Source organism: Danio rerio, chromosome 18, assembly GCF_052040795.2.
Source record: "Danio rerio strain M-AB ecotype USA chromosome 18, GRCz13ab, whole genome shotgun sequence".
In the NCBI taxonomy this organism is placed as follows: domain Eukaryota; kingdom Metazoa; phylum Chordata; class Actinopteri; order Cypriniformes; family Danionidae; genus Danio; species Danio rerio.
The window spans coordinates 22,903,759-22,927,955 of NC_141038.1; the positions used below are offsets into that span (position 1 = coordinate 22,903,759).

The 24,197-nt window shown below is 41.4% G+C and overlaps 1 protein-coding gene across 3 annotated transcripts in view; it reads left to right on the forward strand.

Moving 5' to 3' along the window:
• hydin (HYDIN axonemal central pair apparatus protein) overlaps positions 1 to 24,197 on the forward strand; it is a 147,174-nt gene that overhangs the window by 105,288 nt on the left and 17,689 nt on the right. For 2 of the 3 annotated variants that reach the window (XM_087292113.2, XM_087292114.1), the window contains 20 exons: positions 4,314 to 4,486; positions 5,029 to 5,227; positions 5,354 to 5,456; positions 6,487 to 6,586; positions 6,669 to 6,837; positions 6,969 to 7,204; positions 8,086 to 8,188; positions 8,723 to 8,927; positions 9,674 to 9,903; positions 10,000 to 10,145; positions 11,070 to 11,265; positions 11,348 to 11,453; positions 11,929 to 12,156; positions 18,902 to 19,257; positions 21,521 to 21,681; positions 21,755 to 21,849; positions 22,096 to 22,309; positions 22,445 to 22,648; positions 23,540 to 23,663; positions 23,751 to 23,916. In XM_087292113.2, coding sequence (XP_087148239.1) covers positions 4,314 to 4,486; positions 5,029 to 5,227; positions 5,354 to 5,456; positions 6,487 to 6,586; positions 6,669 to 6,837; positions 6,969 to 7,204; positions 8,086 to 8,188; positions 8,723 to 8,927; positions 9,674 to 9,903; positions 10,000 to 10,145; positions 11,070 to 11,265; positions 11,348 to 11,453; positions 11,929 to 12,156; positions 18,902 to 19,257; positions 21,521 to 21,681; positions 21,755 to 21,849; positions 22,096 to 22,309; positions 22,445 to 22,648; positions 23,540 to 23,663; positions 23,751 to 23,916 — 3,514 coding nt within the window. 3 annotated transcript variants of the gene reach the window in all.

Here is a 24,197-nt window from a genome sequence, read left to right on the forward strand (position 1 = left end):
ATTCAGTTCGCGAAACGGCCCCCCAAGTTACGGGCGTGTATTTCTCCAGGGTCAACCCCCTGTCCGCCCCTGTCTTGCGAGAGGAGATTGCTGCCCTCCTGGCGAAGGGTGCAATCGAGCCGGTTCCTCCAGCCGAGATGGAGAGTGGGTTTTACAGCCCATACTTCATCGTACCCAAAAAGAGCGGTGGGTCACGGCCAATCCTAGATCTGCGCGTTTTGAACCGCTGTCTGCACAAGCTGCCGTTCAGAATGCTCACGCAGAGGCGCATTCTCCAATGCGTTCGTCCTCGGGATTGGTTTGCAGCCATAGACCTGAAGGACGCGTATTTCCATGTCTCCATTCTTCCACGCCACCGCCAATTTCTGCGGTTTGCGTTCGAGGGTCGAGCGTGGCAGTACAAGGTCCTCCCCTTCGGGCTCTCTCTGTCTCCGCGGGTCTTCACCAAACTCGCGGAGGGTGCCCTAGCGCCCCTTCGGCTCGCGGGCATTCGCATACTCAGTTATCTCGACGACTGGCTGATTTTAGCCCACTTGCGGGAGCAATTGATTATGCACAGGGACGAGGTGCTTCGGCATCTCCGCCTACTGGGGCTTCAGGTCAACCGAGAAAAGAGCAAACTCGCCCCCGTGCAGAGGATTTCTTTTCTCGGGATGGAGCTGGACTCGATCACCATGGTAGCGCACCTCTCCGAGGAACGCGCTCGCCTGTTGCTGAACTGTCTGAGGGAGCTCGACAGCAAACTAGTGGTCCCACTGAAGTTCTTTCAGAGGCTCCTGGGGCATATGGCATCCGCAGCCGCCGTCACGCCGCTCGGGTTGCTCCATATGAGACCACTTCAGCACTGGCTTCACGATCGGGTCCCCAGACGCGCATGGCACGCGGGCACACACCGGGTCTCGGTTACTGCGCTGTGTCGCCGCGCCCTCAGCCCTTGGAACGACCCCTCGTTCCTACAGGCCGGTGTGCCTCTAGGACAGGCGTCCAGCCATGTTGTTGTTTCAACAGACGCTTCCAACACGGGTTGGGGGGCCGTGTGTCGCGGGCATGCGGCTGCGGGCCTCTGGAAGAGTGCCCAGCTGCATTGGCATATCAATCGCCTAGAGCTGTTGGCAGTGTTCCTCGCTCTCCACCGCTTTTTACCGGTGCTGGAGCGGCGACACGTGCTGGTCAGGACGGACAGTACGGCGGTGGCGGCGTATATCAACCGCATGGGGGGTATGCGCTCTCGCCACATGTCTCAGCTCGCCCGCCGTCTGCTCCTCTGGAGTCACCCGCGGCTGAAATCGCTGCGCGCCATTCACGTCCCAGGCACGCTCAATCGTGCAGCCGATGCGCTCTCAAGACAGCTGTTACGCCCTGGAGAATGGAGACTCCACCCCGAGTCTGTTCAGCTGATATGGGCGCGATTCGGGGAGGCCCAGATCGATCTGTTTGCTTCCCCCGAGAACGCTCACTGCCAGTTGTTTTTTTCCCTGACCGAGGGCTCTCTCGGCACGGATGCACTGGCCCACAGCTGGCCTCGGGGCATGCGCAAGTATGCGTTTCCCCCAGTGAGCCTGCTCGCGCAGTTTCTGTGCAAGGTCAGGGAGGACGAGGAACAGGTTCTGCTAGTTGCGCCCCTTTGGCCCAACCGGACCTGGATATCAGAGCTCTCACTCCTCGCGACGGCCCTCCCCTGGCGGATCCCTTTGAGAGAGGACCTACTCTCTCAGGGACAGGGCACCATCTGGCACCCTCGCCCCGATCTTTGGAACCTCCACGTGTGGTCCCTAGACGCGAGGAAGACTTAGGTAACCTACCGACTGCGGTGGTTCATACCATCACTCAGGCTAGAGCCCCCTCCACGAGGCGCGCCTACGCCCTGAAGTGGAGTCTATTCACTGAATGGTGCGTCTCTCGCAGAGAAGACCCCCGAAATTGCCAGATTAGTGTTGTGCTCTCTTTCCTTCAAGAGAAGTTGGACAGCAGGCTGTCGCCCTCCACTCTCAAGGTTTACGTGGCCGCCATCTCCGCTTATCATAGCACGGTAGCTGGCGGCACCGTGGGAAAGCATAACCTGGTCATCCAGTTCCTTAGGGGTGCTAGGCGAATTAATCCATCTCGCCCCCCTCTCATGCCCTCTTGGGATCTCGCCCTCGTTCTCACGAGTCTGCGATCCGATCCCTTTGAGCCACTCGAATCAGTATCTCTAAGATTTCTGTCCCTGAAGACAGCTCTGCTGGTTGCGTTGGCCTCCATCAAGAGGGTCGGGGACCTGGAGGCATTTTCGGTCAGTGACTAGTGCCTGGAATTCGGGCCGGATTACTCTCACGTTATCCTGAGACCCCGCCCCGGTTATGTGCCCAAGGTTCCTACCACCCCCTTTAGAGATCAGGTAGTGTACCTGCAAGCGCTGCCCCCGGAGGAGGCAGACCCAGCCCTTTCTTTACTTTGTCCAGTTTGCGCTCTGCGCATTTATGTGGACCGTACTCAGAATTTTAGATCATCTGAGCAGCTTTTTGTCTGTTATGGCGGTCGGCAGCAGGGAAGTGCCGTATCGAAACAAAGATTATCCCACTGGATTGTTGATGCCATTTCACTCGCTTATTCGAGTCGAGGTCAGCCGTGTCCCCCGGGAGTACGTGCACACTCCACTCGGAGCGTTGCATCCTCTTGGGCGCGTGCACGCGGCGCCTCTCTAACAGACATCTGTAGAGCTGCGGGCTGGGCGACACCCAACACATTTGCAAGGTTTTACAATCTGCGAGTGGAGCCGGTTTCCTCAAGGGTATTAGGTAACCCTTTGGTGATTGAGGAGACAACTCGGTAGGGTGTTGAAACACGCTTGCTGCGCCATTCTCCCTAACACGGAGGTACGTGCGCCTTTTTTATCTGTCAGTAAAGTTCCCCGTCAGGTGAGCCCTGCAGATTCCTCCGTGGCCCCCAGCACTGACTCAGCGGAGGAGTCACTTGCTGGCCCACTACGTTGTAGGTCTGCCCGCTGGTCAGCCCGCGTTTTGGGTATAGGTGCCTGCTATGCATGATCCCCACTAGGCGATCCCATATGCTTATTCCGCCACGGTTAAGTCCCCCCCCTGGGCGGACCCGTGTCTTCCCTCTCCGCTAACCACTCTTTGCTATGCGTACTCCCCCTTTTTAGGGCTAGTCCATAGGTAAATTCTGCCATCTATCCCCCCCTTGGGTAACGGATGGCCTCCGCAGCGTCCTCCCTATCGGGATTGCACGCTTCCCAACGTACTGTCGTATTTCCTAGAATTATCTAGATGCTCACGACTTCCCAAAAAATATATCTAAATCCGTAAAACTTCTGTTGAAGTAGGATAAATTAGGGCCAGGGACACGTTGGAGGACCGCGCCCCCCATGATGTGGGTGCGTCACGCTTGCTTGACTATCTCCTCATCGGGGGTGTTGGTAAGGTGCAGTCATTATGGCGCTTTCCATATTCTCCCATTCATGGCACTGAAGTTCCCCAACCGAAGGGGAACGTTCGAGGTTACAGAAGTAACCCTTCGTTCCCCGAGGAGGGGAACGGAAGTGCCATATTCCGTCGCCATAATGACTGTCCCTTAGCTGTTTGAAAGTCTCTTCAGCTTAAAAGGATGGCGTCTGCTGGCTTAAGGTGTGCTTATATGCTGAGATAATTGCAGATGTCGCACACCTGCGCAAGCTTACGCTGCCAATTAATTTCATTCATTGGCCCGTTCAATACTCTCCAGATAAGCGGCTTCTGATCCGAATCCTCCCATTCATGGCACTTCCGTTCCCCTCCTCGGGGAACGAAGGGTTACTTCTGTAACCTCGAACGTTAGTGTAGCAAAACTATCATTAATTTTTGGTTGTCATGGTTTAACTACAACACCATGTTTTTTAGGTTGTTCGATTTGTAATAAAACCATTTTAGCAACATCCTAATTTTTGTCTTTTTTTAAATAGTAAACGTTAGATAAACACTGACAACATGCTGCATAATTCAAGTTTGTTAAGATGTTACCTTTTTAAAAAAAATGCCAGTAACATGCTAGCATGGTGCTCACCATTGTAGAAACATGCGAGCTTAATGATATTTAATTTAGTGTAGTGTTAAAGTATGTTAGCAATATACTGTATAAACATTTTAGTAACATGTAAGCAATGCGTTCAGACATAATAATTCTTTATTCTTGTCAACAGCATGCTTAAACTTGTTAAAAACATGTTAGCAACATGTTTATTCCTGCTAGTAACTTGTTAACGCAAGGCTTATTTAAGCCAACAGAGTTTGTGCCAAACTACTTTTATATCTAGTTGATGTTTGATATTCTCCTGACAGGTTTTGAATGTGTGGGCATATCCAAATAACCCCAAACATATAGAGGACAGTGTGGTTTGCTGCATCAAGGGGAACCCAGAGCCTGTCCTCTTCCGCCTGTCCTGTATAGGAGTAAGACCTGAGTTGGAGATGGACCGCAAGCTCCTCCATTTTGACAAAACTCCTCCATTCAGGTCTGCTATTTACCTGTGCTTAAGGTCCCATGAAGTTAAAATTAAGTTTTTTAAATGTTAATATCAGTATTGTTAATTTTTAGGATATCAATAAGCTAGTGCGCACCAAAACAGTGACAAGATTAGCATTTAAAGATATTAAACTGATATAAATGTGTAAAGCTTGTAGTTTATCACTTCTGCCTAAATGGATTAACAAATTTATTCACGTCACCTCATACTTCAGTTTCTCATCAAATTGTGACCAAATAAATGCTCTCTAGTATCTGTAATGCCTCACTCCCTTCTAGATGCTTTACATTTGATACGTCTGAGCTCAACTACTTTCACTGGCAGAGCGGTAATAAAACGAAATGATAGGGCAGGCATGTTTTAACTGAGATTATGTCAAACATTGAATAAAAATGTACATTTTAAAGCACTTCACGGGACCTTTAAAAAATTATGGTTGTTTGTCATTTTAATTTAAATGTGTATACCAGCTGTTACAGAATTATTAAACATTTTTATAGTTTTCTTTCATTTGTGTACTTTTCCTACAGAAAAGAAACCCAGAGCTTGCGTTTGTCCAATAACACCCTTATGCCAGCTGCTTGGAGACTGAGGGGACTGGAGTTGCTTGGAGATGAATTCAGCGTGTCACAGAACCAGGGCATCATCATGCCTCATTCTGACTTCCTCCTACACATGCATTTTATAGCCAAGAGCCCAATCAAACTGAAACGATCCATTTGTTTAGAGGTACTGCAGCGCAAACTTTTTTTTTATGTGACTGAAACACTACAAATGTTTACAAATGTGTGTTTTTAATTTGTGTTATTAATGTGGCACTTAGAATGCATTAGCTATTGTTTGTGTGTTTACCAGGTGTCAGATGTGGAAAACATTCTTGGCATTGTTCAGCATTCAGAGAACATTCAGATTATTGCTGAGGCCTATGATATTGCGGTGGACATAATCATTCCAGAAGGTACTCCACTGATAATAGCTTAATGGTTCATCACACTATAATATGTCACCCTAATATGAAAAATGTGTCCTTGCGTTATTGAATTGTGTCTCTTGTGTTGTTTCAAACTCGTGTGTTTTTTCTTAAATATAACGCAAAGTTAGAAACTAAATGCAGTGTCTTGATTATGCAACGTGAAAAATTTCTGTAGCATTTTTGGCCAACTGTAGAGTGGAGGAACTATGACATAAACTTGTAGGCCAATCGGCTGCTAGCATAAAACTGGATCCCTTAATAAAGTCCCCATGCTATTTTCCCATAGGCTTTTTTCGAAGATTGCAAAAAATAAGTGTTGTGTTCAAACACAGTTCATTACACTTACACGTTTTGTCCAACCGGATAATACTCACACAAAAATATAACTTTTATCACTTTTGGATCTTAAATGCAAACGCAAGAACTGAAAAGCTAACATTTGGCTATAAACGGACTACAGTGTCTTCAGGGCGCTTGCCTTTGACATCAGCACCACTCTGCTTCTGACAACTTTTCAAGTTTATATTTAGAAATATGGTCCATGACAAAGATTCTCTTTGTTTACTCGGTTTATTATATTATAATCCATGCTATTTATACAGAAGGAATTATCCACGCACAATATGAATTCCCAATTAGAAAAAATACTACAAACTAAAATATTACTTATGAAAAAACCTAAATAACAGAAATGTCCAATACGAGCGAGCTGTATTCCAGACTAGTTTTGCTCGATGACGTAATGTCTCTGACACCACCTGTAGTCCCGTTTAGCAACTTGATAGCAATCTTCTTTTTAAAGAAGCCTAACCGATTTTAAAAATCAAGAGTTGGATGTAACTGATGTGTTTTATGTCGTGGAATGAAACGTGAAAGTATCTTGAGTTTGTGAAAGCTACGAACCCTATTTAAGCGAATTAACCAAAATCCCAGCTTCTAGGTTTTTGCATACAAATTGACGTCATAGTTCCTCTACTTTATTTTTTTGTTCATTTAATGTTTGTATTTACTGCAGATTCGAATGGGTCATTAGACTTTGGAACATTCAAAGTGTCAGAAGAAGTCAAGCGGTCTATTAAGTTAGAAAACAAGGGCAAATATGACATAGCATTTAAGTAAGTAGATATTTAATCTTACATTACAGTTTTCGAGATGAGATATTATCAAATATGTCTGTATATGTCCTCTCCTTTATAGGTTTACATTAGATGCGACAGAGCCAGGAATGCCGGATCTGAACTCAATATTCTCCATCACTCCTCGGAAGGGCTCTCTACGCCCCAACAATAAACCCACCACTGTCCAGATTATTTATCAAAACGACAAGGAAATGTCCATCAGAGATAACCCAATCCTTTGTTGTCAGGTATTTTATAAATTAATACATTCTTTGCAATCCAATACTCACAATACTCTAATACAGTACTCGGTTACCATGATTTGTTTTTTATCTTAGCTCTGCTGCCATCAGAGACCAATGTTTAGTATTTTTCCCAGGTTATTGAGCCCAATTTGGAGGGAGGCGAGACCATTAGTACTATTCCAATCAAAGTGTCAGTCCAGGCAGTTTTCTCCAAGTACATTATCAGTCCCTCTAATGATATCAACTTTGGCCCAATGGTTCATGGCTCACGTAAAAAACAGACTCTCACTGTGGAGAATAAAGGCAACTTCGAGATTCGGTTCACCATTAGGCTGTGTAAAAACGCCTCAGTTCCTGCACAGAGGAGAGGGTACTGCTGTTTTTATTAAAAGATTGTATATATGTATACAGTTGAAGTCAGAATTATTAGCCCCCCTGTATATCCACCCCCCTCCAATTTCTGTTTAAGGGAAAGAAGATTATTTTTAGCACATTTCTAAACATAATAGTTTTAATAACTCATTTCTAATAACTGATTTATTTTGTCTTTGCCATGATGACAATACATAATATATTACTAGATATTGTTCAATATACTAGTATTCAGCTTAAAGTGCAATTTAAAGACTTAAAGCCGGCAGCTACATGGAGGTCCACTGAAGCTAAGCAGGACTGCGCCCGGTCAGTACCTGGATGGAAGACCACATAGCTTTGTTGCTGTCGGAAGTGGTGTTAGTGAGTCCTTGTGGGTCCCAATGCCCCAGTATAGTGAAGGGGATTCTATACTGCTCAGTGGGCACCGTATTTCGGATGAGACGTTAAACCGATGTCCTGACTCTCTGTGGTCGTTAAATATCTATTATATGTCCTTCCCCTCAGCATCTTGACCAAAATTTGCCCACTGGCATCTGTATATCATGGCCTCCTAGGGTAATTAGGCAATTCATTGTTCAACAGTGGCTTGTTCTGTAGACAATCGAATAAACATGTTGCTTAAGAGGGCTAATAATATTGACCTTAAAATGGAATAAAAACAAATAAGACTTTCTCCAGAAGAAACAGTATTATAGAAAACACTGTGAAAAATTTCTCATTTTGTTAATTATTGTTTTGGAAATATTTGTAAAAAAATAAAAATAAGCAAAGGAAGGATAATAATTATGACTTCTACTGTATAATCATTTTGTGATTTCAATTGTTTTTATTATTTATTTATATACTTTTTTAAAGTTCTACTTTTTGTTTTTTAAGTGTGGTAAATAAGAAGCCATCAAAAGACAGTTATGGTGCAAAGCCATCCAGTGCCAGTGAATTACGACTTAATGTGCAGACTGAGGCTGGTATGTCAACACAGGTACAAAATAATATTCCTTTACTTACAATTCTTGATATGCACAGCTAGTGTTTCTTCCAATACAGATAAACTTCTGGTAAACGGTTAATGTGACTTATTTCAATTTTATAATGTTCCTTTTACAGCATCAGTGTTGCAATATTGTAATGTAAATTAAAATGCAATGGGTTTAATAGACTTCAGCATTCATTTAGTTGTTTCAAGTGTAAAAGCTGTTTACACGCACACACTGTCAGGATCAGCAGGAGTAAAATAAATGTTCATATTTTAAAGACATGATGCAGGAAAATAGAATTTAATGCAGTGTTTCTTGTACAATCTGAGACCCACTTTACATCCTATATCAACCAGGCAGTTGATTTAAAAAAAAAAAAAAAAAAAACGACATCAAATGCGTAATTGCATTCAGTTCATTAGAAGCACTTGACCTAGGTTACTCCAAAATTAAAAGTCCTTCTGCATATACCCTATACAGTCACAATCTGACATATAATATATTATGCATTGGTTTATTTACATGTTGGTTTTTTACAGGTTAATTTGACATGTGGTGTTTTCACATTGTTTCCATGCTTTGGGATTTTGGCACCTGGAACCCAACAAGTGGTTAATGTGGATTGTAAAGCAGATTCTGTAGGTAGTTGGGAGGAATGTTTAGCTATCGACATCACTGACAGAGACCCCTCTGACAACCCAGATGGGATTCCATACAAGCTTGTAGCAGAAGTTTGTGTGCCAGGTTTGTAACTTATATATACTTCAGAATTTAATATATTAATACATTTTACTGAATCCGTTATTAATTATGTTTAATTCTATTTTGCGTGCCATTATTAGGTGTATTAGGAGCTTGTTAAGTACATGAGTCATATATAGGTTAACAACTTGCTTTGTGTTTTTGTATGATTATAAGAACTAGGTTCTCACAGATCATTGAATTTCTGGAATATCATGGAATATTAAAAGGTCTAGTCCAGACATTGAAAGTCTTATCTTTTGGTTCAAGTCATGGAAAATCATAGATTTTTGTTTAACATTTTATCAAAATAACATTTTTCGGTATCATGTTTTTTGTTTACGTTGTTTCATTTATTTTATAGTTTGTGTGTTTTTAGTACCTTTTATTCCTTTCCCAATTGTCAAATGGCAATCAAATATATTAAAAAGATGTGATTTTTTTTACAAAATCAAGCAGCATACATTGTTTTGTTTTGTTTAAAATAAATGGAAGTGAATGAGACCCAAAGTCTTGACACATTTAAGTTACAATGTGAAACATAAGGTGGATACAGTATGTCATACAAAATCAGCTTTTTAGTTAGTGAAAATCAGGGAATTTGACAAACGGCTTAGACTGGGAACCCTGTAAGACATACAGCGTTATGATGAAAAATAATGATAATAAAGTTTTGGACATTTAATAATCAAAAACTTTATTTTCATTATTTTTCATCATATAATTTGATACAACTGTTTTGTTTACAGGAATAGCAAGCACAGACATTGCTTCTATCTTTGAGGAGCACCGTATCTGTAAGAACAGTAGCATGCTGCAATGTGAGCAGTACCGGGACAGTATGGGCATTTATGTACAGGATGAGAACAAGTTTGTTTTCAACAATGTATTGGTGGGTCAGTCAGCCAAAGCTCGATTCCGACTGATCAATCCAGGAAAAGTATCCTGTGAACTCACCCTGGCAATCAAAACAGTCAAGGTGAGAATAATTGTAACTTTGTAACTATTAATAATCTGTTTGTTGCTTAATGGTATCTTTTCAGCTGTTCTGTTTTTTTTTTTTTTTACATTTTAGACACAGAATGTCGAGGTTTTTGAGTTGACTCCTACAAAGATGTGTATCCCCAGCCACTCTCATGCTTTTGCCACTGTCACATTTTCTCCTTTGAGTATGCAGATGTATCACATGGTTTTTGAGGCAGTTCTGAAATCAAATACCAGGTAACTGTTTTATTTATTTAACTTTATTTTTGTGAAACATTACAAGAAAAATTTCTAATGCGTCTGGGAGAAATATACAAAAAAAAAAACATAGCATAATTTCGACTGCTGCAGCCATAGAACGTCAGTAGTATTTCTTGATTATTACACTAGAATGAGAGTATAGTTCCTAGACATATCAGCATAAAATAATAGCAAAATTTTTACTTGGTCTGGTACATGATGTAACTACTGAAAGGTCAAGCTTTAAAAAGGAAAATTTGTGAAACACTTTGGTCATTTTAAAGTGAGATGCTAATGGTCTAATCTGATTCAATGATTTATGCTAAGCTAAGCTAAAATGTCTCCACCAGATTCAACGATCTGCTAAATGGATTAAAAAATTAAAAATTACACTGTTTAACACTAGGGGACTTGTGAAATGACCCTATTTTTTTTTTTTTTAATAAACCGTTTTTTTTTAAACCCGTTCTTTTATATTCTCTTCTAAAGAAGTTATGTATTTGTAAATAACAAATTAGTTAGTTACAAATTATCAATAACCAAATTATAAATGTCTTTGAATTAAGCAAATCTTTTACATTCTTATTCTATTCTTACATTTATTTGTCCATCTCTTAAAAAAAAGCATCAAAAACACCTAATTTAAAAAAATATGATTGAATGTCACAAATCTCAAAAATAAAATCTGATTTTATATAATCATATACTTGATTAATTTAAATAATTTCTAAAGTGAAGGACAGTAACTTATTTGGCCCAAGCTATTTTTTAGTGCCACACTTTTTTTCACCTAAAGACACTGTATTGGTGAATCCGGGTTTGCTCGTGCTATACCAGGTTATTGTTTTCAATGTATATTTGAACTGCTTGGATGCTTGTTTAAAGTTTGTTGTGGCTTTTCTCATTCTCTTTTGTCCAAAGTCAAGTATCTGCCCACAGACCCAAAGCTCTGGTGTTTGATCTAATGGGTGAAGGCAACTTGCCCTGCATCACTGTTTTGAAACCTGTTCAAAGGACTAATCAAGGTCATCCAGTGCTACAGTTTAAGCGCTCATTGGTGGGACGAGGGCAAACTCTTCCATTAGTGATCAAGAACAACAGCAATGTGCCTGCACAAGTAAGATAAGAATTTGTTTGACTAAACTACAGTTTATATGACTTTCAATATTCAATGGAATAATGTATTGTTTAATTTTCAGGTTAGCCTTATTTTACAATATCTCCCAGACGTTTTTACTCTAAAAGCTGCTCCTGGAACTGTATGCCGACTAGCCTCCTCACACATTGAAAGTGATCCTGGAAAAGGCAAGCCATTAAACTCAAATAAAATGTGTTCCCACTGCCTCTACATTAATTTCTCTCCAAATAAGAGAATTAAAACCATCAAAAGCAGCAGGATTTTTTCGTTAAATTGTTTGTCATTTGATTATTTAGGGGGTGCTTCGAGCCACAAAATACAGTGTGATAGGTAACTTCACATCAAGCTGTTGTGTTTGTCCAGTAGAATACAGTCAGTGACCAATCAGATTTGTGCATTCTGGAAAGCTGTATATTAACTTTAAATTTTAATTAAGTCATTTGAAGCTTTATGGTCATTGCATTTCGCAGAGTGCAGCAAGAGAAGGAACAAACCGTTATTTTTTTATGACTTGTGTATAAACATTTAGCTCGCGGCAGGCAACCATAAGCAGTAAATTGAAATAAACAGAACGTTAGCATGAGATATCCAACACAAGTGTATTAAAATTAAATGTATGTGGCATTTTTTGCTTCTCTTCAGATGCACAGCTTGCTTATGTAGCCTCTTTGACACTTATGGCTGGCCAACAAGCTGAATTCCTGGTCGGGTTTCATCCGAAGGTGGCTCAAAAATTTGAAGCCAGCATGAAGCTAATGGTTAAAGATAACCAATATGATCAGACTGTGGTGCAGATTGTGGGTGAGGGTTACCATGACATTATCATTCTGGAGAACGTTGGCAACAGAGTTCAGCAGGAAAGCACTGAAAGTAAGTGACAATGAATTTTTCAAACATTCTAAAGCATAACTGAAATAATAATGGTGTCATTCATAACTCTGGTGTACTGTTGAGCATATTTTCATCCACTCTGGGATGTTTTTAAGTCTTATTTTGGCAACAACTTTCTCTGCTTTTCAGCAAATGGAAGGATTTTTGGTGACAAATCTTATTTTGACACATTGTTATTTTGGGAATATTCTTTGGAATTTTTAAAAAACTCAACTATACAATCTAGGCAAATTTATTAGCCTTTTCGTTTTGTTGGTGGCTATTTTGCCCAATTGGCTTCCTTTATAATAACATGTTTTGATTGGTAATTTTTAATTGTTAGCACCAATTGTTAATGGTGCCAACTAATGACTGTGGGGAAAAATATATATTTTTTATTACTTTTGTGTATTTGTTTTTTATTAGAATTTTTTTGTTTGTTTTTCTTTTGTTTGATACCATATATTAACTAAACATACTTCTTTCTTACCGTGTTGCATACTTCTTAGAAGAAACTGTGGACAAGAGGGAAATAAAAGAATAAGAATAAATATAGTGCAGGGGACCTTGCTCCAGACATAAGTCTAACAAGAAGTCAAGACATGTCATAAAGAGCTGGATGCTTGTAGAAATTGTGAAATATATTGAAAATGCACTTAACTGTTCAGTTCTGGTATGCAGAGAAGGGTTGCAGAAAGAGGAAGTATGTTTGAGTGCAACAGCTAAAGGACTGCAGAATGACTGATGAGTGACGTTACACCAAAACTCCACCTGTTTATATCAGTTGTGTATATATGCTGGAGTCAGGGAAATGTACGTTAGTTGCTAACCTCCTGAATGTAATTTTTGTATTGCATTGGGGTAACGTAACCCAGAGCTTTGTCCTTGAATTATTTATTTGTATCTAATATACTGTATTACTAATATTTTTGACATTGAAGAAAATCCTCTCTTGATCTTTTTTATTGAACACGCTTGGAATTGGCTAGATATTCCAACATGATCAACAGTAAAAATGACTTACAACATTTTCTCTCAACAGGGAAAACCACCAACAATCAAGAGTGTGTGATTATATTGTCACGATTGTGGATCTGTCTGTTCTTCTATGATGTGTCTGCGTGTGTGTATGTGTGTGTGTGTACGGTGTGGTGCGTTATGCGTTTACGTATATGCGTGTATGAGTGTGTGTGTTGGGTGTCTCTGTGTCTGTGTTATAGTCGCGTTGCTGTCAGTTGTGTTTACCTTATCAGCTGGGTGGTCACGTGTACGCTGTCACCAGCCTTGCCGTGCGCAGCACCGCTCAGCTGTAATCAGTGGACCACAGGTGCAGCGCATTACCGCGCCTATATATGTTCAGCGTTTCTGTCTCACAGTGTCAGTTCGTTTTCTTCACGTCTGTTTGTCTGTGTCCTGTCAGGTTCCGGTCGCTGAGTTCTGGTCGTGTGTCGCGGGGAGAGCTCTGTGTTTGGACTCTTGTACCTTTCTGTTGGCGGCTCTCTGATCTTGTTCTTCAGTGCTCCCTGTTCGATTTATATTTCCTGCTGCTCGCTTGACTCACTCATCATCTTCCTGCGTTCTTCCTTCTGTCATTCTGTCTGAGTCAATAAATAATTATTTTACTTGCAATTGGGTCTCCCTGTATTCCGTGACAGAACGAACTGACCACTGAGATGGACCCAGCAAGTGTCACCAAAATCCAGGATTTCCTCGCCCACAATTCAGCCCGACTGGATCATCAGGACAAACAAATGGCAGTGACCGGCCAGGCCATTGAGGCGCTGGTCACTCAAGTTTCTGAGCTCACGACTCAGGTTCAGAGACTGGGTTCTGAGCTTCGTGCTGAAGCTGTCCAGCAAGCTTCTCCCACCATTCCACCAGCAGCTCATGCGCTAGAAGAGACCCCCAGATCCACTGAACCGCGACTTCCACCACCAGCATGTTACGCCGGCGAACCAGAATTGTGCCGGTCATTTATAGCAAAGTGTTCACTTTACATCACGCTACAGCCTTCGTCTTTCCCTAACGAAGAGAGTAAGGTGGCGTTTACGATCAATTTGCTGACAGGTAAAGCGGCACTTTGGGGTACCACTGTTTGGGAGCGTAAACTCCCCTGCTGTAACTCCTTTAAAGCTTTCTCAGAGGAGTTAAAAACTGTGTTTGACCGAGCGGTCTCTGGCAGAGAGGCGGCTCGTAAGCTCGCTGAACTCAGACAGAATAAGTTGAGTGTTGCTGAATATTCCATTGACTTTCGTACTCTGGCGGCCGAATGTAAATGGAATGCCGAAGCTCAGTGGGACATGTTTTTGCACGGACTAGCAGATTATATTAAAGATGAAATCTACGTCATGGATCTGCCTAAGACACTGGATGGGCTTATTGATTTAGCCATCAGAGTGGACACTCGGTTACAACAGAGAGGTTCCCACAAGAAACTGCACACTCCACCTCTTCCCACGCAATCTTTTTTCGCTGCATCTTCTGAACCCCCCTCATCTGATCTCGAGCCGGAACCCATGCAGATGGGCAGATTTCGGCTTTCCACGGAGGAGAGGCGTCGTCGCCGCATGGAAGGACTATGCATGTACTGTGGAGTCGCTGGACATTTTGTGGCTTCGTGTCTAGCCAAGAATAAGAATTCGTCGCCGGGTAAGAGTTTACTGGCTGGTGAAATCACCCTTGACAAGTCCCCTAACACAACCATGCTGCCAGTCAATCTATCTTTTAACTCTATCATGCACCACTGTCATGCGCTCATCGACTCCGGAGCCGAGGGGAATTTTATTGACTCTAAGCTGGCGTACAGTTTGAAAATCCCTGTTGTTCCCCTTTCTCTTCCTATCGCAGTGCACGCTCTTAGCGGTCTTTCTCTCCCCACCATCACACACTCCACTGCTCCTATAAGACTCATTACTTCTGGTAACCATTCCGAAACTATTGAGTTTTTTTTAACAGAGACTATTGCCACTCCTGTGATCTTGGGACATCCCTGGTTGGTTTTGCACAAACCTCACATTAATTGGGGACATAATACTGTGCTTTCTTGGAGTGAGAGCTGTCATAAATCTTGTCTAGTGTCTGCTTGTTCTGCTGTTTCTCGTTCTGTGTTTCAGGAGGAGCAGATGGATCTGTCAAACGTGCCCCGTGAGTACCATGACCTGAAGAGAGTGTTCAGTAAGTCCCGGGCTGCTTCTTTGCCTCCTCATCGTCCCTATGACTGTGCAATAGACTTATTGCCAGGTACGTCTCCGCCTAAAGGCAAATTATACTCGCTTTCTGCTCCAGAGAGGGAGGCCATGGAGAAATATATTTCTGATTCTCTAGCAGCCAAGATCATTCGCCCCTCTTCTTCACCGGCGGGGGCGGGATTTTTTTTTGTAAAAAAGAAGGATGGTTCCCTTCGCCCGTGCATTGATTATCGAGGGCTGAACAACATAACGGTCAAGAATACATACCCTTTGCCGTTGATGTCTTCAGCCTTTGAACGTCTGCAGGGGGCGAACTTTTTTACAAAATTAGATCTCCGCAATGCTTATCATTTGGTTCGCATAAGAGCGGGGGATGAGTGGAAATCAGCGTTTAACACCCCCAGAGGGCATTTTGAGTACTGCGTTCTGCCCTTCGGCCTTTCCAACGCTCCGGCTGTTTTCCAAGCATTCGTCAATGACGTGCTGAGAGATATGATAGATCAGTTCATTTATGTTTACCTGGATGACATACTGATATTTTCCCATTCTCTCCAGGAACATGTTCAGCACGTCAGGCGAGTGCTTCAGAGGCTGTTAGAGAATGGTCTTTATGTCAAGGCGGAGAAATGCGTTTTTCATGCACAGTCTGTTCCCTTTCTAGGGCATATCGTGTCAGTCGAGGGGTTGCGCATGGATCCAGAGAAGATTAAGGCTGTGGTAAATTGGCCAACTCCTGATTCCCGTAAGGCCCTGCAGAGGTTTCTGGGCTTTGCCAATTTCTACCGGCGATTTATTCGCAATTTCAGCCAGCTCGCCGCACCTCTGACCGCCTTGACCTCCTCCAAAACGCCGTTCAGGTGGTCCAGCGCAGCCGAAGCTGCGTTCTCAAAACTGAAAGGCTGCTTTGTTTCAGCTCCAATCCTGATAACCCCTGATCCCTCCCGGCAGTTTGTGGTGGAGGTCGACGCGTCAGAGGTCGGGGTCGGAGCTATCCTGTCCCAGCGCTCCTCCTCGGATGGCAAGATCCACCCGTGCGCGTATTATTCTCATCGGTTATCAGCCGCAGAAAGTAATTACGACATTGGTAATCGAGAGCTGTTGGCCGTCAAGCTTGCTTTGGAGGAGTGGCGTCATTGGTTAGAGGGGTCGGGGGTCCCTTTTATCGTCTGGACCGATCATAAGAATCTTGAGTACATCAAATCCGCCAAAAGATTAAACTCTAGGCAGGCTCGGTGGGCGTTATTTTTCGGACGGTTCAATTTCACCATCTCATATAGACCGGGATCTAAGAACATTAAGCCCGACGCGTTATCCCGTCTTTTTGATTCTTCGGAGCGTACATCGTCACTCGAACCCGTAGTGCCTAAGCGGATTGTTATTTCTAACATCACATGGGAGATAGAGTCGAAGGTTCGCGCAGCCTTAGATGGGGTAACGCCCCCGATTGGATGCCCACCGAGTCGGTTATTCGTGCCAGAGAAACTTCGGTCAGATGTTATTCGATGGGGACATTCCTCCAAAGTAGCCTGTCATCCTGGGGTGAGTCGCACATCATTTGTTATTAAACAACGATTCTGGTGGCCAGCATTGGCTCGTGATGTGCGTGATTTTGTATTGGCTTGCTCTGTGTGTGCTGTTTCCAAGACTTCCAATCGGCCACCCGCGGGACTCCTTCAGCCGCTGTCAGTACCTTCGAGACCCTGGTCCCACATCTCGCTAGATTTCGTTACGGGGCTGCCTCCCTCCAACGGCAACACGGTGATTTTAACCGTAGTGGACCGGTTCTCGAAGGCTGCTCATTTCGTCCCTCTGCCCAAATTACCGTCAGCCAGAGAGACAGCGGTTGCTGTCATTAATCACGTCTTTCGCATTCATGGCCTCCCGACGGACGTGGTTTCTGACAGGGGGCCTCAGTTTATCTCTAAATTTTGGAGGGAATTCTGTCGTTTATTGGGGGCTACTGTGAGTCTTTCGTCTGGCTTTCATCCCCAGAGTAACGGTCAGACCGAGAGAGCCAATCAGGATCTTGAGCGCACATTGCGATGTTTGGTCTCACAGAATCCCTCCTCCTGGAGTCAGCAGCTTTCGTGGGTGGAGTACGCACATAATTCGTTACCAGTGTCGGCCACGGGCCTTTCTCCGTTTCAGTGTAGTCTAGGTTACCAGCCACCAGTTTTTCCCAGTCTGGAATCTGAAGTCGCGGTCCCCTCCGTTCACGCCTTTGTCCAGAGGTGCCGCCGCACTTGGAGCAGGGCCAGACAGACCCTCCTCCAAGTGGGTGTGCGCACCAAGGCTAAAGCCGATCGCCACCGGTCTAAGCCTCCCGTTTACGTTGTCGGTCAAAAAGTGTGGCTTTCAACTAAGAATATTCCGCTCCGCACCGTTTGTAATAAGCTAGCTCCTAAATTTATTGGCCCATTTATTGTCACTAAAATCATTAGTCCTGTGGCAATCCGCCTCAAATTACCTCCAGCGTACAGGAGAATTCATCCCGTGTTCCATGTATCTAAAGTAAAGCCCGTTTTTCATACGGCAATTAATCCGCACACACCAGTTCCCCCCCCGCCGCGTCTCGTAGATGGGGAGACTGCTTATTCGGTTAAGCGCATTCTGGACTCTAGACGGAGGGGACGAGGATTCCAGTACTTGGTGGACTGGGAGGGTTACGGTCCTGAGCACAGAAGTTGGGTTCCGGCCGGGGACATACTGGATCACTCTCTTATCGATGATTACAATCGCCAGGTATGCTCGTCTGGGAACGCCAGGAGGCGTTCCTAGGAGAGAGGGTATTGTCACGATTGTGGATCTGTCTGTTCTTCTATGATGTGTCTGCGTGTGTGTATGTGTGTGTGTGTACGGTGTGGTGCGTTATGCGTTTACGTATATGCGTGTATGAGTGTGTGTGTTGGGTGTCTCTGTGTCTGTGTTATAGTCGCGTTGCTGTCAGTTGTGTTTACCTTATCAGCTGGGTGGTCACGTGTACGCTGTCACCAGCCTTGCCGTGCGCAGCACCGCTCAGCTGTAATCAGTGGACCACAGGTGCAGCGCATTACCGCGCCTATATATGTTCAGCGTTTCTGTCTCACAGTGTCAGTTCGTTTTCTTCACGTCTGTTTGTCTGTGTCCTGTCAGGTTCCGGTCGCTGAGTTCTGGTCGTGTGTCGCGGGGAGAGCTCTGTGTTTGGACTCTTGTACCTTTCTGTTGGCGGCTCTCTGATCTTGTTCTTCAGTGCTCCCTGTTCGATTTATATTTCCTGCTGCTCGCTTGACTCACTCATCATCTTCCTGCGTTCTTCCTTCTGTCATTCTGTCTGAGTCAATAAATAATTATTTTACTTGCAATTGGGTCTCCCTGTATTCCGTGACATATATAGTGTCATGGCTTTGCAATCAATAGGATAATTTTAATGGAAGTCAGTGGGGCAAAAACAGCCATTAGCATAATGAAAGAGTAGTCAATTTGATTGATACACAAGGGTTACAATTTTTATTTTTTTTTTAAACCTTTATAGTGTTATACAGTATATGGTAGTTATCAATTCTAAATACTTTTTCCAGGTCTGTCTGACCATCTGGATTTTGGAGACTGTCACGTGGGCTGCACTTATCAAGAAACTTTCACCATGACAAACCCAAACAGCTCTAAGGTGCTGCGCTTTGAATGGCTTCCCAATAGCCCACAGCTGAGCTTTGCTCCACAAGTTGGCCATTTGCATGCCGAGTGCTCCAAAGTTGTGACAGTGACCTTCTGCTCAGAGGAGCCCCTTATGCTGAACACACAAACAATAAAATGTGCACTCAGCAGTATTACCTTTCAGCAGCCTGTAGACCAGGTCCCCGACTGGGATGATAGTCACAGGACTGTTAAATGGGTGGATGTAGATAAGTCTTCACAGCAGCCAACTAAACGGAAGGTGAGTTTCATAGAATCACTGATAGATGTCAGCAGTAGTCACTTTAGTACTCACAATTTGTAAGATTCATTTTGAACACTCTAAAGTTGAAAGTTTCAAGTGTGCTGCATGGAAAATAAGTACTGAACACGTCAAGTTATTTTCCTAGGATTAATATTTCTAAAGGAGCTGTTGACTTGGAATTGAACCAGATTTTGGTGAAAACCCAAACAATACAAACATAAAAATAAAACAAAACTAAAAATATGAAAAATAAGTTATGTGTAATAACAATGAAATGACACAATGAGAAAGTACTGAACTACTGAAATATATTTAATACTTTATATAAAAGGCACTTTTGGTGATAGCAGCGTAAAGAGACCCCTTGTATGGAGAATAAAGTCACATGAATTGCCCAGGTGTGAGTTTTTCACACACTTCAACAGAGTATAAAAATCTTGATGCTTCTATGGGTCTCGTCCCTAAAATCTCATCTTTAATTTGTATTTTCTATTGGACTCAAGTCAGGTGATTGGCTAGGCCATTCTACAGCTTGTTTTTTTTTTTTTTTTTGGAAGCATATGAGAGTTTCTTTGGCTGTGTTTCAGTCTTACTGAAATGTCCACCCTGTTTTCATTTACATCATGCTGGTAATGTAGATGTTAAACTGAAGAAGCTAATATTAATTTTACAGTGAGGAAAGGCAGAGGGTTGCTAAATGAATATTGAGAGCTTCTCAGCTGCTGTCTGGGCTTTTTTTCCTTTCTACACCTTCCTTTCTTTATGTGTTTAATACTTTTTCCCTGCATCATTTTATTTTAATATGCATAACTTAATTTGTAAACTAATTAGACTTGGTTTTTTTTTGCATATATGGATTTCTTTGGTTGTTACCAACACCTGGGAAAAATTTCAAGTCAACAGCACCTTTTGAAAGATGTTTTCTGAGAAAAATGGTCACGTGTTCAATACTTATTTTCCCTACTGTATATGAGCTCTCAATAACAAAAACTCAAATCAGAGAGGTGAGATATCTAGTAAAAATTGGAGAAATTAATTTACACTTGTCATAAACACTGTATGAAGTCACAATAACAAGTAATTGAGTCATGATCACTGTATAAATGTTCAATTACAAGAAATAATGTCAAGATTACGAGAAATACATTTGCAATTTAGATATCAATTTGCAATAACAAGAAATATTCAAGTATAGTGCAATAGGAAATGAAGCTACAATTGTGATATGTGAAGTTACATATTCAAGTAATGATGTTGCAATTGCAGGAAAAAAAAGTCTGATTTACTTTTCCTTTCGGCTTCATTTCCAATTACAGTTAGTGGATATTCACCTTTCGAAAACCTTACATTTCAATTGTAATACAGAATTATTCGCTCCCCTGTTTAATTTTCCCCCCAAATTCTCTTTAAAAGAGAGAAGATTTTTTTTTCAACACATTTCTAAACATAATAGTTTTAATAATTAATTTCTAATAACTGATTTATTTTATTTTTACCATGATGACAGAAAATAATATTTCATACTTCTATACAACTTAAAGTGACATTTAAAGGCTTAACTAGGCTAATTAGGTTAACTAGGTAGGTTAGGGTAAATAGGCAAGTTATTATACAACGATGGTTTGTTCTGTAGACTTAAGGTGGGTAATAATTTTGTCCTTAAAATGGCTTTTAAGAAATTAAAAAAACTGCTTTTATTCTAGCCAAAATAAAACTTTATCCAGAAGAAAAAATATTATCAGACTCACTGTAAAATTTCCTTCCTCTGTTAACACATAATTTGTGAAAAGGGGGGGGCTAATAATCCTGACTTCAGCTGTGTATATATATGGAGTGGTGAGATATCAAGTAAAATGTTGATAACTAAAGTTGTTATTATAAGAAATGCATTTGCATTTGTCATATATTTGTCAATTATTTATTTGACATTACAATTTTAATTTTTGAAGTTGGAGTTAAAAGGAAAAAGGTCTGATTTACTAAAACAAAAAATGCAATTAAGATATTAGTTCACAGTTGAAAGTTTCTCTGTTAAGAGAAATAAAGTAGTAACTGTTACAATAAATAAAGTTACAAGAAAACGACAATTGTTATAGAGTTATGAAAAATTAGGTTATGATTAGGAAAAATACAGTCAGAATCGCCTTATTGTTTACACTTCCATAGTAAAAGCTTCACTACACTAAATTACATACACTGTACATGCTGAAATCTTACACTGCATATAGCACTTATGATCTTATATCTGTTCTGTGATCAGAAAGTAGTGACAGACCCTGAACCTCCTCATACTGTGGTAGAAAACTCCTCAAGAGAGATTGAGCTGATAGTTAGTGCCACATGCGATTATGTCCAGTTCCAGTGTGATAACAGACCCATCCACTTCAAAGACACAATGCTGTACCAGACCAGAGTCTTTCAGTAAGTATAAATGCACTCATAACAGACTAAAATTAGCCTGGACGGACTTCTTAAGTGATCCTGTGTTTGTTAGGCTCCAGATGGAAAACAAAGGCACTGTTAAACTGGAGTATTCCTGGCAGATTCTAATGGAGACATATGGAAAGATAACAAGCTTTGAACATGGAGGTAAACGTTTGCATTGTGGTTTTAGGCATGTTATGTTAGAGAATTATGTTTCTGCACTGTAAAAAATTCTGGGTTCCACACAATCGATTTGTGTTGGGAAAACATAAAAGAATTTAGTTAACTTAATTGTTTTTACAAATATAAGCGGATATGTGTTCATTTAGCTCATTTAAAATAAGTAGTTTGAACAATCAGGAAAAATAAAATAAAATAAAACCAATGTAATCAAAACATCTGCTTGATCAGGTAGGACGTCCCGCTCGGCTCAAGGCAGTAGGACACCAGAGAGACCAGCGAGCTCTCTGCAAAGTGTGTCTTCTTTGCTGGTTGGAGACCCAGAGCTTCCTCCCTTCAGTGTCGAGCCTGCTGTAGGGTGTATTAGCCCAGGAACGTGTCAAACTTTCCAAATTCGGTTCTCCCCTCTGGAGGTGGCAGAGTTTGAGGCCAGTTTGATCTGCCGGTCAGTCACACAGAAAGTTTGTTTGTTAGAATAAATGAATGACTAATGACTGTTGTGTAACAGAATATTGAAGGATTTTGATGTATTTTTTATTTGTCGCTGCTAATGTATAAACACTTCAATTTTTTATTATAGCATCCCTAATCTAAAGGACAATCAGAGCCCAGAATTCACTGTAAATGGACGCTGTTTACTGCCATACTGTCATTTCCACCTTAAGGATTCAGACTACCTTACTGGAAACAGGCGGAACCCTGAGCCCCACAGTAACCTCGTGGTGGACCCCAACACTAGGGTTATAGAGTTCACCTCAGTGGGCATTGGCACATCTGTCTGCAGGTAAAACTGAATTGATGAATAATAAATCATCATATATAATAGGTATGACAAATATTATATGCATCTAATACAGTAAGTTAGCTGTAATGTTAAAGATATTATTGGCCCATGAACATGTCCTGCTTGTTGTCAAACTGTTTCATAACTGCAACAAGAGGCAATTTAGTCATATCTTATTGTTAAAACCGCTATCATAACATTATTTGTCAATATGTGGCCCTTTTTGGATTCTGGAAGCTATGGAAATTAAAAATGTAAAACAGGAAATACGTTAGGACTATTGTTTGTTTACACCCCTCAAAATGGTCTATAAACACTTATCTTTTATCATATTTTATCTTTAAAATATGAGCATTGGATGTATGTTCCAACATGGCTGTTTAAGAAATAAAGCCCAGACGCTTCATTATTTAAAGTTAAAAAATGTTGCAAATATATAATAAAGCTCCAGTCACCCCACTTGTTCACACTTAAAAATTATATATGATATGCATATGTTATGTAGTCTGTCAAGATAAGTTTAGTTTAGACAAAAATAAATAAATAAAAAATATGTTCTGAAAATCATACTTTTTGACCAGGCAGTGCTCATATTTGTGATTACAAAGCTGAAATTTCAGCAGCCATTTTTTCTTTAAAAGAATATTGAAAACATTTGGAATCTGTCAAATTATTTTTATCACTTTTGATCAATTTAAATTGCCCTTCTCGGAAACAAGTATTAATTTATTATAAAAAGTTCTCTAAACTTTTAAACAGAAGTGTACTTTGTGTACTGTATTGTTTACTACATAAAGAGTGTATTGACAACCTTGTCTTTAATTAAATATATGGTTGACATTATTATACTCAGCGATTGATCTTTCGCTCTCATATATTATGTTCTGTTAGGGAATTTGGAATTATAAATCCCACAAACAAGCCATACTCTTTTACCTGGAGATGTGAGGACTCCAAATCTCCTTTCAGTTGTCTTACACCAAGCAAATCCATTCAGCCGGGGAAAGAAGTGAAGGTGATTTGTTATTGTTTTAACGAATCATAAAGTGTAAACATTATGCTCTTTAGGCATGCATCAATATCTGTTAATATCTGTTTCTAGGTTTCGTTTGAGTATCAGGTTCTCAACTTGGATATAGCAGAATCCTTCTGGACCTTCTTTATCCCTGAACACAGTTTGTCTTTGCCCTTCCTGCTGGTGGGCATTGCTAATGAACCTGTAGTCTTCATTGATCGAGCGCACCTTAATCTGGGAAGCTTGCTATTAGGTGAGGCTTCAATAAAATACTATGTTTTGCCATGTTAAGGGGATAGTTTATTCAAAAGAAATAAATTACTATGACCTTTATGATGTTACAGAAATGTATGCATAAATGTTTCAGCTGATGTTCCATACAAAATAACCTTGAACCCTACTTACTTTTACTGTATGGGCATTCTTTAAAATGATGACATCCAAAACTGGAGCCAATCATTGATCGCTATAGACTGATGTTTTTCTGGAACTGATGAATTTCTGCAGATTTTGTGTGATTCAAACGTTTAGAAA